The sequence below is a fragment of the Heterodontus francisci genome, chromosome 14 (assembly GCF_036365525.1).
Source record: "Heterodontus francisci isolate sHetFra1 chromosome 14, sHetFra1.hap1, whole genome shotgun sequence".
NCBI lineage: Eukaryota > Metazoa > Chordata > Chondrichthyes > Heterodontiformes > Heterodontidae > Heterodontus > Heterodontus francisci.
The window spans coordinates 21937854-21953264 of record NC_090384.1 but is presented as its reverse complement, the minus strand read 5'-3'; the positions used below and the strand labels follow the sequence as shown (position 1 = coordinate 21953264).

Genomic DNA, 15411 nt, shown 5'->3' with positions numbered 1-15411 from the left:
ATAGTGAGAGAGAGATACAAAAGCAAATCTGCAGGGAAACCACAGAGATGTGCAAGAACTAGAGAGTGGTGATACAGGGGGATTTTAATTACTCACATCGATTAGGATAATTTTAGAGTGAAGGGTAAGTAGAGGGAGGAATTTCTAAAATGTGTTCAGGAGAACTTCCTTGATCAGTATGTTCTGAGCCCAACTAGAAAAGAGGCATTGCTGTATCCGGTGCTGGGAAATGAGGTGGACCAACTGTCTGTGAGGGAGCGCTTTGGGTAAGAGTGATCATCATATTAAAAGGTTTAGACCAGTAATTCAGAAAAGCAAGGAAGAAAATAAGGTAGAATGTTTAGATTGGAAAAAGGCGAACTGCAATGTGATGAGAGGGGATCTAGCGAGGGTAGAATGGAACCAAAGACTGCCAGGAAGAGCTGTATCCAAACAATGGGTGATCTTTGAGATGCTTCAGGTACAGGCTAGGAACATTCCAGCACGGGCAAAAGGTAGGAGAACCAAAAATAGGGCTCCTTGGTTGAGAGGGAGGTACAGATTATGATGTAACAAAAAGAGATGCATGTCAGGTGAACTCATCAAGTGAAAACCAGACCATGTGCAATAAGTTGAGAAGGGAGGTGAAGAGGAAAGTAAGATTGGCAAATAAATAATATGAGAATAGAATGGTAGTTAACATAAGAAGGAACCCACAGATCTTCTACTGGCATATATATAGTAAGAGGTGGAGTGGGGCCTATTAGGGACAGAGAGGGCAATATATACTTTTAGGCACAGGGCAAGGCTAATACACTTAATAAGTACTTTGGATCAGTGTTCACTAAGGAAATAAAGGCTGACAAAGTATCAGTAGAAGCAGAGAGAATAGAGGCAATGCAGAAGGATAAAAATTGAGGAGGGAGGTACTAAAAAGGCTGGTTATGCTTAGGGTAGACTAGTCACCTGGTCCAGATGGCTTTCATCCCAGATTGCTAAAAGAAGTGGGGATGGCGATAGTGGAAGGCTTGCCATAATCTTTCAATCTTCCCTGGATACAGGGGAGGTGCCAGAGGACTGGAGAGTGGCAAATGTCAGACCCTTATTCAAGAAAGGGTATAAGGACAGTCCTAGCAACGACAGTGGTGGGTAAGGTTTCAAAAACAATCAGGGAAAATATCAATGGATACTTAGGGAGGTTTGAGTTAATTAAGGATAGCCAGCATGGATTTGTAAAAGGCAGATTTTTTGATGAAGTAACAGAGAAGGTTGATGGAGGAAATGCGGTGGATGTTGTTTATGTAGATTTTAAGAAAGCATTTAATAAGGTACCATATAAAAGGCTGATTAACAAAATTGAGGCTCATGGAATAGGAGGATCAGTGTCCAATTGGATAAAATAAATGGCTTAAGGGCAGAAAACAGCAAATTGTAGTAAATGGTTGTTTTTCAGACTGAAGGATGGTAGACAGTGGTGTTCCCCAAGGGTCAGTGCTCAGACCACTGCTTTTTTTTTTTGCTACATATAAATCAGAGTAGAAACTCAAAATTTGCTGTTGACACCAAACTTGGAGGCAAACAGTGAGGATTATACGAACCAACTTCAACAGGACATAGATAGCTAGCAGAATGGACAGAGAGAATTGGCAGATGGAATTTGCTACTGTCAAGTGTGAGGTGCTGAATTTTGGCAGAAGGAATAGGGAGGGGCAATATATACTTAATAGCACAGTTCTAAAGAATGTGCAGGAACAGAGGGACCTATGGGTGCATCTGCATAGATCTTTGAAGGTGGCAGAACATATTGAGAGTGGTTAGTAAAGCATATGGGATTTTGGGTTTCATTAATAGACACATTGGATACAAAAGCAGGGAAGTTATGCTGAACCTTTATAAAGCTCTGGTTAGGCCCCAACTGGAGTACTGCATTCATTTCTGGTCACAACACTTCAGGAAAGATGTCCGGGTCCTTCAGAGGATGCAGAGGAGATTTACTTGAATGGTTCCAGGGATGGAGGATTATAGTTACCAAGTTAGGTGGGAAAAGCTGGGTTTGTTCTTAGAACAAAGAAGATTAAGGGGGGATTTAATAGAAGTGTACAAGATTGATAGGCTTAGATAAGCTTGACAAGGAAAAGCTGTTCCCATTAACAAATGGTACAAGGACTAGGAGACACAGATTGAAAGTTTTGGGCAAAAGATGCAGGGGAAATATGAGGAAGAACCTTTTTACGCAGCAGGTGGTAATGAACTAGAACTCACTCCCCACAAGGGTGGTGGAAGTGAAGACGATCAATGACTTCAAGAGGATGGTGGATGGCCACCAGAGAAAAATAGACTTGCAGGGCCATGGGGATGGAGCAGAGGAGCGGGACTGACTGCGTAGCACCGTGGAGAGCCAGCATGGACTCAATAGGCTGAATGGCCTCCTTCTGTACTGTTATGACTCTATAAGATTGTGTGACAAAAACGAAATGAGGTGTAATATTAACTGAAACTTGTGATAGGAGGGCAGGCCGTATCTGGGACATGTTGACTTGAAGGATCCTGCCTAACAAGGCTAGAACTGGGGGGGGGGGCAGGCCTGAGGGAGGATGGTATTAGCTCCTTGTCATAAATAAGTATCATGGCAGCAGAGCAGCAGGGGAAAAAAAACACAGCAAGAAACAACTGCCTGGAAGAACAACATCAAAGAATAAAAGTAGTCAATTGAGGTACATCTGTAATAAGATTGGTGTGCGAGGTGGTAGTCAGAACTGCAATCTGAGTCTGGCTGGAGATAGTGACCACACACTCAGCACGATGGAAACAGACCACGTAGGCAGGCAGAATAGCAGGAAATGTAGCAGCTTTTACTTAATCCAAGCTGGAAAATCTGCCCCTTCCCACTGTTCACCCAGGAACTGCTGCAGATGGATGAAGGATTAGTACTCATTTCCAATGCCAAGTAAATACTGAGAAAGGAAGTTGAGCCTGTTTATCAGTACGAGCAAAGTGGCTCAACGTCATGTGATGGGTTTGTTGCAAAGGTAATCACACAGCCTGTTGCCCAGCAGTTACTTGCAGCTGATGCAAGAAGCGTAAACATTTCAGGCAGGGTTTTGTTCCCCTGTGCTGATGCCAGTGTGACAGGGCGTGACTTCCAGTTGCCCAACCCCAGGAATGCTGACCCCAGGGGCAATCTGGTTTCCATAGTGATTGTAAACACAGGTCACTGGGAGCCTGCACCTCTCTCTCCCCTCCTTCCCTCTCCACCTTTCACCCCTTCACACACTCCCTGTTATTCAGCACATAAACATGAAAACATTCACTACAAGCTGAGACATCTTCAACTCATAGAATTTTTAAAATATTGGTCTCACTTGATATCATCAGCAAATCAAGGAAGTTCCTTCTGAGTTGGAAGTGTATGTTTGACTGGCAGCTACAAGTTGTTCAAAGTGACTGAGTAATGAAGAGCATGTGCTTGTAAACTCTGAAGATTTTTAGCTTCTTCCCAACTGAGTTTAAAAATGACAACTGAGAGGCTGAGACTCATTCGGACCATCAGGAATTCATCAACTGCTGAATGGGATCTTGTGCCTCCCTGAAAAGTGTAAGGGGACCTATTCAGCTACTGGAATGAGGGATGGAAGAGAGGTGCAAATAGGAAGAAAATATGCATTGATGAATATTTGCCTACCTCGATCACAGCAACTCCAATACACACACCAAAGATAATGCCGATGTTGCTATAAAGCCACTCTTCAACAGTTGAACTGCAGCCCTTCATTGAAGAGAAATGAGAAGAATTAGCACATTAGGAGAACAAAACTTCCACCCTTGTACTTGCACCGCACTGGAAAGATTTCGGCAAAATTCACTTCCTCAAAGATCACAAATCTCCGAGAAAATTAAGGCAGGACAGGGTCATCAGACAAAAGAATCAGGCACATGTCTTGCACAGTGATGCACAAAACATCCTCCCTATAAACAGACTGATCACACACAGAGGTACAGCTACGGCTGAGGGACTTGGGGTTGTTTTCGTTAGAGAGAAGGAGGAGGAGAGGTGACTTAATAGAGACATATAAGATAATCAGAGGGTTAGATAGGGTGGATAGTGAGAGTCTTTTTCCTCGGATGAGGATGGCAAACACGAGGGGACATAGCTTTAAGTTGAGGGGTGAAAGATATAGGACAGATGTCAGAGGTAGTTTCTTTACGCAGAGAGTAGTAGGGGCGTGGAACGCCCTGCCTGCAACAGTAGTAGACTCGCCAACTTTAAGGGCATTTAAGTGGTCATTGGATAGACATATGGATGTAAATGGAATAGTGTAGGTCAGATGATCGGCGCAACATCGAGGGCCGAAGGGCCTGTACTGCGCTGTAATATTCTAATTCTAATTCTAATATACCCAAAAAATACATATACTCAAACCCCATACACACAAAATCTGACCACACAGACACATACCCAAACCACACAGACACATAACCTGACCACACACATACCCAAACTACAAAGACACATAACCCAATCGCACAGACACATAATCCGACCACACAGACACATAACCTGACCACACACATACCCAAACCACACAGACACATAACCTGACCACACACATACCCAAACCAGACACATAACCCAATTACACAGACACAAATCCCGACCACGCAGACACATACCCAAGCCACACAGACACTCCTCGTCTTGAGGTCACCAGCATCACAGATGCCAGTCTTCAGCCAATCCAATTCACTCCACATGATATCAAACAACAGCTGAAGTCACTGGATACTGCAAAGACTATGGGCCTTGACAACATTCCAGCAATAGTACTGAAGACTTGTGCTTCAGAACTAGCTGCACCCCGAGTCAAGCTGTTCCAGTACAGTTACAACACAGGCATCTACCCAGCAAGGTGGAAAATTGCTCAGGAATGTCATGTGAACAAAAAGCAGGACAAATCCAACCCGGCCAATTACTAGCCAATCAATCTACTCTGAATCTCAATCAAGTGACGGAAGGTGTCGTCAACAGTACCATCATGAACAGTCATCAAGTTGCATTTGCTTAGCAATAACCTGCTCAGTGATGCTCAGTTTGGGTTCCGCCAGGGCCACTCAGCTCCTGACCTCATTACAGCCTTGGGTCAAACATGGACAAAAGAGCTGAACTCAAGAGGTGAGGTGAGAGTGACTGCCCTTGACATCGAGGCAGCATTTGACCAAGTATGGCATCAAGGAGTCCCAGCAAACCTGGAGTCAATGGGAATCAGGGGGAAAACTGTCTGCTGGTTGGTCAATCATCTGAGCTTCAGGACATCACTGCAGGAGTTCCTCAGGGTAGTGTCCTAGGCCCAACCATCTTCAGCTGCTTCATCAATGACCTTCCCTCCATCATAAGGTCAGAAGTGGGGATGTTCGTTGATGATTGCACAATGTACAGCACCATTTGCAACTGCTCAGATACTGAAGCAGTCTGTGTAGAAATACAGCAAGACCTAGACAATATCCAGACTTGGGCTGATAAGTGGCAAGCAACATTCGCACCACACAAGTGCCAGGCAATGACCATCTCCAACAAGAGAGAATCTAACGAACTCCCCTTGACGTTCAATGGCATTACCATCGCTGAATCCTCACGATCAACATCTTGGGGGTTACCGTTGACCAGAAACTAAACTGGAGTAGCCACATAAATACCACAGCTGCAACCACAGATCAGAGGAATCCTGTGGTGAGTAACTCACCTCCTGACTCCCCAAAGCCTGTCCATCATCTACAAGGCACAAGTCAGGAGTGTGATGCAATATTCTCCACTTGCCTGGATGGGTGCAGCTCCAACAACACTCAAGAAGCTCGACACCATCCAGGACAAAGCAGCCCACTTGACTGGCACCCCATCTACAAACATTCACTCCCTCCACCAATGATGCACAGTGACAGCAGTGTGCACCATCTTCGAGCTGCACGATAGCAACGCACCAACGTTCCTTAGACAGCACCTTCCAAACCCACGACCTCTACTACCGAGAAGGCCAAGGGCAGCAGATACATGGGAACATCACCACCTGCAAGTTCCCTCCAAGTCACACACCATCCTGACTTGGAACTATATCACCGTTCCTTCACTGTCGCTGGGTCAAAATCCTGGAACTCCCTTCCTAACAGTACTGTAGGTGTACCTACCTCACATGGACTGCAGCGGTTCAAGAAGGAAGCTCCTTCTCAAGGGCAATTAGGGATGGGCAATAAATACTGGCCAAGCCAGTGACGCCAACATCCCTTGAACAAATAAAAAAAACATGCCCAGACCACATAGACAGAAACCCAAACAACACAGATACAATCCCCGATCACACAGACACAAACCCCGACTACACAGACACAAACCCCGACCACACAGACACAAACCCCGACCACACAGACACAAACCCCGACCACACAGACACAAACCCCGATCACACAGATACAAACCCCGATCACACAGATACAAACCCCGATCACACAGACACAAACCCCGATCACACAGACACAAACCCCGACTACACAGACACAAACCCCGACCACACAGACACAAACCCCGACCACACAGACACAAACCCCGATCACACAGATACAAACCCCGATCACACAGATACAAACCCCGACCACACAGACACAATCCCCGATCACACAGATACAAACCCCGACCACACAGATACAAACCCCGATCACACAGATACAAACCCCGATCACACAGACACAAACCCCGATCACACAGATACAAACCCCGACCACACAGACACAAACCCCGACCACACAGACACAAACCCCGATCACACAGATACAAACCCCGATCACACAGATACAAACCCCGATCACACAGACACAAACCCCGATCACACAGATACAAACCCCGACCACACAGACACAAACCCCGATCACACAGATACAAACCCCGACCACACAGACACAAACCCCGATCACACAGATACAAACCCCGACCACACAGACACAAACCCCAATCACACAGACACAAACCCCGACCACACAGACACAAACCCCAATCACACAGACACAAACCCCGACCACACAGACACAAACCCCAATCACACAGACACAAACCCCGACCACACCAACACAAACCCCGATCACACAGACACAAACCCCGATCACACAGATACAAACCCCGATCACACAGATACAAACCCCAATCACACAGACACAAACCCCGATCACACAGACACAAACCCCGACTACAAAGATACAAACCCCGACCACACAGACACAAACCCCGACCACACAGACACAAACCCCGATCACACAGACACAAACCCCGATCACACAGATACTAACCCCGACCACACAGACACAAACCCCGACTACACAGATACAAACCCCGATCACACAGACACAAACCCCGATCACACAGACACAAACCCCGATCACACAGACACAAACCCCGACTACACAGACACAAACCCCGATCACACAGACACAAGCACCGACCACACCAACACAAACCCCGACTACACAGACACAAACCCCGATCACACAGACACAAGCACCAACCACACCAACACAAACCCCGACTACACAGACACAAACCCCGACCACACAGACACAAACCCCGATCACACAGACACAAACCCCGATCACACAGACACAAACCCCGACAACACAGACACAAACCCCGATCACACAGACACAAGCACCGACCACACCAACACAAACCCCGACTACACAGATACAAACCCCGATCACACAGATACAAACCCCGATCACGCCAACACAAACCCCGACGACACAGATACAAACCCCGACTACACAGACACAAACCCCGACTACACAGACACAAACCCCGATCACACAGACACAAACCCCGACTACACAGACACAAACCCCGATCACACAGACACAAACCCCGACCACACAGACACAAACCCCGATCACACAGACACAAACCCCGATCACACAGACACAAACCCCGACTACACAGACACAAACCCCGATCACACAGACACAAACCCCGACTACACAGACACAAACCCCGATCACACAGACACAAGCACCGACCACACCAACACAAACCCCGACTACACAGACACAAACCCCGATCACACAGACACAAGCACCGACCACACCAACACAAACCCCGACTACACAGACACAAACCCCAACCACACAGACACAAACCCCGATCACACAGACACAAACCCCGATCACACAGACACAAACCCCGACAACACAGACACAAACCCCGATCACACAGACACAAGCACCGACCACACCAACACAAACCCCGACTACACAGACACAAACCCCGATCACACAGACACAAGCACCGACCACACCAACACAAACCCCGACTACACAGATACAAACCCCGACCACACAGACACAAACCCCGATCACACAGACACAAACCCCGATCACACAGACACAAACCCCGACCACACAGACACAAACCCCGATCACACAGACACAAACCCCGACCACACAGACACAAACCCCGATCACACAGACACAAACCCCGACGACACAGATACAAACCCCGACTACACAGATACAAACCCCGATCACACAGACACAAACCCCGACTACACAGACACAAACCCCGACCACACAGACACAAACCCCGATCACACAGATACAAACCCCGATCACACAGACACAAACCCCGACCACACAGACACAAACCCCGATCACACAGATACAAACCCCGATCACACAGACACAAACCCCGACCACACAGACACAAACCCCGATCACACAGATACAAACCCTGACGACACAGATACAAACCCCGATCACACAGACACAAACCCCGACGACACAGATACAAACCCCGACGACACAGACACAAACCCCGACCACACAGACACAAACCCCGACTACACAGATACAAACCCCGATCACACAGACACAAACCCCGATCACACAGATACAAACCCCGATCACACAGACACAAACCCCGATCACACAGATACAAACCCTGATCACACAGACACAAATCCCAATCACACAGATACAAACCCCGATCACACAGACACAAACCCCGATCACACAGATACAAACCCCGATCACACAGATACAAACCCCGATCACACAGACACAAACCCCAATCACACAGATACAAACCCCGACCACACAGACACAAACCCCGACTACACAGACACAAACCCCGATCACACAGATACAAACCCCGATCACACAGACACAAACCCCAATCACACAGATACAAACCCCGACCACACAGACACAAACCCCGACTACACAGACACAAACCCCGACTACACAGACACAAACCCCGATCACACAGACACAAACCCCGACCACTCAGACACAAACCCCGACCACTCAGACACAAACCCCGACCACACAGACACAAACCCCGACCACACAGACACAAACCCCGATCACACAGACACAAACCCCGACAACACAGACACAAATCCCGACCACGCAGATACAAACCCCGATCACACAGACACAAACCCCGATCACACAGACACAAACCCCGACCACACAGACACAAACCCCGACTACACAAACACAAACCCCGATCACACAGATACAAACCCCGACTGCACAAACACAAACCCCGACCACACAGACACAAACCCCGACTGCACAAACACAAACCCCGATCACACAGACACAAACCCCGATCACACAGACACAAACCCCGACTACACAGATACAAACCCCGACTGCACAAACACAAACCCCGACTACACAGATACAAACCCCGATCACACAGACACAAACCCCGATCACACAGATACAAACCCCGATCACACAGACACAAACCCCGATCACACAGATACAAACCCCGATCACACAGACACAAACCCCGATCACACAGATACAAACCCCGATCACACAGACACAAACCCCGACCACACAGACACAAACCCCGACTGCACAAACACAAACCCCGATCACACAGACACAAATCCCGATCACACAGACACAATCCCCGATCACACAGAAACAAACCCCGATCACACAGACACAAACCCCGACCACACAGACACAAACCCCGACTGCACAAACACAAACCCCGATCACACAGACACAAACCCCGATCACACAGACACAAACCCCGATCACACAGATACAAACCCCGATCACACAGACACAAACCCCGACCACACAGACACAAACCCCGACTGCACAAACACAAACCCCGATCACACAGATACAAACCCCGATCACACAGACACAAACCCCGATCACACAGATACAAACCCCGATCACACAGACACAAACCCCGACCACACAGACACAAACCCCGACTGCACAAACACAAACCCCGATCACACAGACACAAACCCCGATCACACAGACACAAACCCCGACCACACAGACACAAACCCCGACCACACAAACACAAACCCCGATCACACAGACACAAACCCCGATCACACAGACACAAACCCCGACCACACAGACACAAACCCCGACTGCACAAACACAAACCCCGATCACACAGACACAAACCCCGACCACACAGACACAAACCCCGACTGCACTAACACAAACCCCGATCACACAGACACAAACCCCGATCACACAGACACAAACCCCGACTACACAGACACAAACCCCGACTACACAGACACAATCCCCGACTACACAGAACCCGACTACACAGACACAAACCCCGACTACACAGACACAAACCCCGATCACACAGACACAAACCCCGACCACACAGAACCCGACTACACAGACACAAACCACGATCACACAGATACAAACCCTGACCACACAGATACAAACCCCGATCACACAGATACAAACCCTGACCACACAAACACAAACCCCGACCACACAGACACAAACCCCGATCACACAGACACAAACCCCGATCACACAGACACAAACCCCGACTACACAGACACAATCCCCGACGACACAGAACCCGACTACACAGACACAAACCCCGACTACACAGACACAAACCCCGACCACTCAGACACAAACCCCGACCACACAGATACAAACCCCGATCACACAGATACAAACCCCGACTAAACAGACACAAACCCCGACCACTCAGACACAAACCCCGACCACACAGATACAAACCCCGATCACACAGATACAAACCCCGACTAAACAGACACAAACCCCGACCACACAGATACAAACCCTGACCACACAGATACAAACCCCGACCACACAGACACAAACCCCGACCACACAGACACAAACCCCGACTGCACAAACACAAACCCCGATCACACAGACACAAACCCCGATCACACAGACACAAACCCCGACTACACAGATACAAACCCCGACTGCACAAACACAAACCCCGACTACACAGATACAAACCCTGATCACACAGACACAAACCCCGATCACACAGATACAAACCCCGATCACACAGACACAAACCCCGATCACACAGATACAAACCCCGATCACACAGACACAAACCCCGATCACACAGATACAAACCCCGATCACACAGACACAAACCCCGACCACACAGACACAAACCCCGACTGCACAAACACAAACCCCGATCACACAGACACAAACCCCGATCACACAGACACAAACCCCGATCACACAGAAACAAACCCCGATCACACAGACACAAACCCCGACCACACAGACACAAACCCCGACTGCACAAACACAAACCCCGATCACACAGACACAAACCCCGATCACACAGACACAAACCCCGATCACACAGATACAAACCCCGATCACACAGACACAAACCCCGACCACACAGACACAAACCCCGACTGCACAAACACAAACCCCGATCACACAGATACAAACCCCGATCACACAGACACAAACCCCGATCACACAGATACAAACCCCGATCACACAGACACAAACCCCGACCACACAGACACAAACCCCGACTGCACAAACACAAACCCCGATCACACAGACACAAACCCCGATCACACAGACACAAACCCCGACCACACAGACACAAACCCCGACTGCACAAACACAAACCCCGATCACACAGACACAAACCCCGATCACACAGACACAAACCCCGACCACACAGACACAAACCCCGACTGCACAAACACAAACCCCGATCACACAGACACAAACCCCGACCACACAGACACAAACCCCGACTGCACAAACACAAACCCCGATCACACAGACACAAACCCCGATCACACAGACACAAACCCCGACTACACAGACACAAACCCCGACTACACAGACACAATCCCCGACTACACAGAACCCGACTACACAGACACAAACCCCGACTACACAGACACAAACCCCGATCACACAGACACAAACCCCGACCACACAGAACCCGACTACACAGACACAAACCACGATCACACAGATACAAACCCTGACCACACAGATACAAACCCCGATCACACAGATACAAACCCTGACCACACAGACACAAACCCCGACTACACAGATACAAACCCCGATCACACAGATACAAACCCTGACCACACAAACACAAACCCCGACTACACAGACACAATCCCCGACTACACAGAACCCGACTACACAGACACAAACCCCGACTACACAGACACAAACCCCGACCACTCAGACACAAACCCCGACCACACAGATACAAACCCCGATCACACAGATACAAACCCCGACTAAACAGACACAAACCCCGACCACTCAGACACAAACCCCGACCACACAGATACAAACCCCGATCACACAGATACAAACCCCGACTAAACAGACACAAACCCCGACCACACAGATACAAACCCTGACCACACAGATACAAACCCCGATCACACAGACACAAACCCCGATCACACAGACACAAACCCCGACCACACAGACACAAACCCCGATCACACAGACACAAACCCCGATCACACAGATACAAACCCTGACCACACAGACACAAACCCCGATCACACAGACACAAACCCCGATCACACAGACACAAACCCTGACCACACAGACACAAACCCCGATCACACAGACACAAACCCCGACCGCACAGATACAAACCCCGACCGCACAGATACAAACCCCAACTGCACAAACACAAACCCCGATCACACAGACACAAACCCCGACCACACAGATACAAACCCCGACTACACAGACACAAACCCCGACTACACAGATACAAACCCCGACTACACAGACACAAACCCCGATCACACAGACACAAACCCCGACTACACAGATACAAACCCCGACGGCACAAACACAAACCCCGATCACACAGACACAAACCCCGATCACACAGACACAAACCCCGACTACACAGACACAAAGCCCGATCACACAGACACAAACCCCGATCACACAGACACAAACCCCGACTACACAGACACAAACCCCGATCACACAGACACAAACCCCGACTACACAGATACAAACCCCGATCACACAGACACAAACCCCGACTACACAGACACAAACCCCGATCACACAGACACAAACCCCGATCACACAGACACAAACCCCGACTACACAGATACAAACCCCGATCACACAGACACAAACCCCGACTACACAGACACAAACCCCGACTACACAGACACAAACCCCGACTACACAGACACAAACCCCGATCACACAGACACAAACCCCGACTACACAGACACAAACCCCGATCACACAGACACAAACCCCGACTACACAGACACAAACCCCGATCACACAGTCACAAACCCCGACTACACAGATACAAACCCCGATCACACAGACACAAACCCCGACTACACAGACACAAACCCCGATCACACAGACACAAACCCCGACTACACAGACACAAACCCCGATCACACAGACACAAACCCCGACTACACAGACACAAACCCCGATCACACAGACACAAACCCCGATCACACAGACACAAACCCCGACTACACAGACACAAACCCCGATCACACAGACACAAACCCCGACTACACAGACACAAACCCCGATCACACAGACACAAACCCCGACTACACAGACACAAACCCCGATCACACAGACACAAACCCCGATCACACAGACACAAACCCCGATCACACAGATACAAACCCCGATCACACAGACACAAACCCCGACTACACAGATACAAACCCCGATCACACAGACACAAACCCCGATCACACAGATACAAACCCTGACCACACAGACACAAACCCCGATCACACAGACACAAACCCCGATCACACAGACACAAACCCCGACTACACAGATACAAACCCCGATCACACAGACACAAACCCCGACTACACAGATACAAACCCCGATCACACAGACACAAACCCCGACTACACAGACACAAACCCCGATCACACAGACACAAACCCCGATCACACAGACACAAACCCCGACTACACAGATACAAACCCCGATCACACAGACACAAACCCCGACTACACAGACACAAACCCCGACTACACAGACACAAACCCCGACTACACAGACACAAACCCCGATCACACAGACACAAACCCCGACTACACAGACACAAACCCCGATCACACAGACACAAACCCCGACTACACAGACACAAACCCCGATCACACAGTCACAAACCCCGACTACACAGATACAAACCCCGATCACACAGACACAAACCCCGACTACACAGACACAAACCCCGATCACACAGACACAAACCCCGACTACACAGACACAAACCCCGATCACACAGACACAAACCCCGACTACACAGACACAAACCCCGATCACACAGACACAAACCCCGATCACACAGACACAAACCCCGACTACACAGACACAAACCCCGATCACACAGACACAAACCCCGACTACACAGACACAAACCCCGATCACACAGACACAAACCCCGACTACACAGACACAAACCCCGATCACACAGACACAAACCCCGATCACACAGACACAAACCCCGATCACACAGATACAAACCCCGATCACACAGACACAAACCCCGACTACACAGATACAAACCCCGATCACACAGACACAAACCCCGATCACACAGATACAAACCCTGACCACACAGACACAAACCCCGATCACACAGACACAAACCCCGATCACACAGACACAAACCCTGACCACACAGACACAAACCCCGATCACACAGACACAAACCCCGACCGCACAGATACAAACCCCGACCGCACAGATACAAACCCCAACTGCACAAACACAAACCCCGATCACACAGACACAAACCCCGACCACACAGATACAAACCCCGACTACACAGACACAAACCCCGACTACACAGATACAAACCCCGACTACACAGACACAAACCCCGATCACACAGACACAAACCCCGACTACACAGATACAAACCCCGACGGCACAAACACAAACCCCGATCACACAGACACAAACCCCGATCACACAGACACAAACCCCGACTACACAGACACAAAGCCCGATCACACAGACACAAACCCCGATCACACAGACACAAACCCCGACTACACAGACACAAACCCCGATCACACAGAC

The 15411-nt window shown here is 49.1% G+C and overlaps 1 protein-coding gene across 2 annotated transcripts in view; it reads right to left on the bottom strand.

Annotated features, from left to right (window-relative positions):
* Positions 1–15411, bottom strand: part of LOC137376944 (CD82 antigen-like) — a 199176-nt gene that overhangs the window by 21350 nt on the left and 162415 nt on the right. For both annotated transcript variants that reach the window (XM_068045912.1, XM_068045913.1), the window contains exon 8: positions 3662–3745. In XM_068045912.1, the coding sequence (XP_067902013.1) occupies positions 3662–3745 (84 nt within the window). The remainder of the gene's footprint in view (positions 1–3661; positions 3746–15411) is intronic.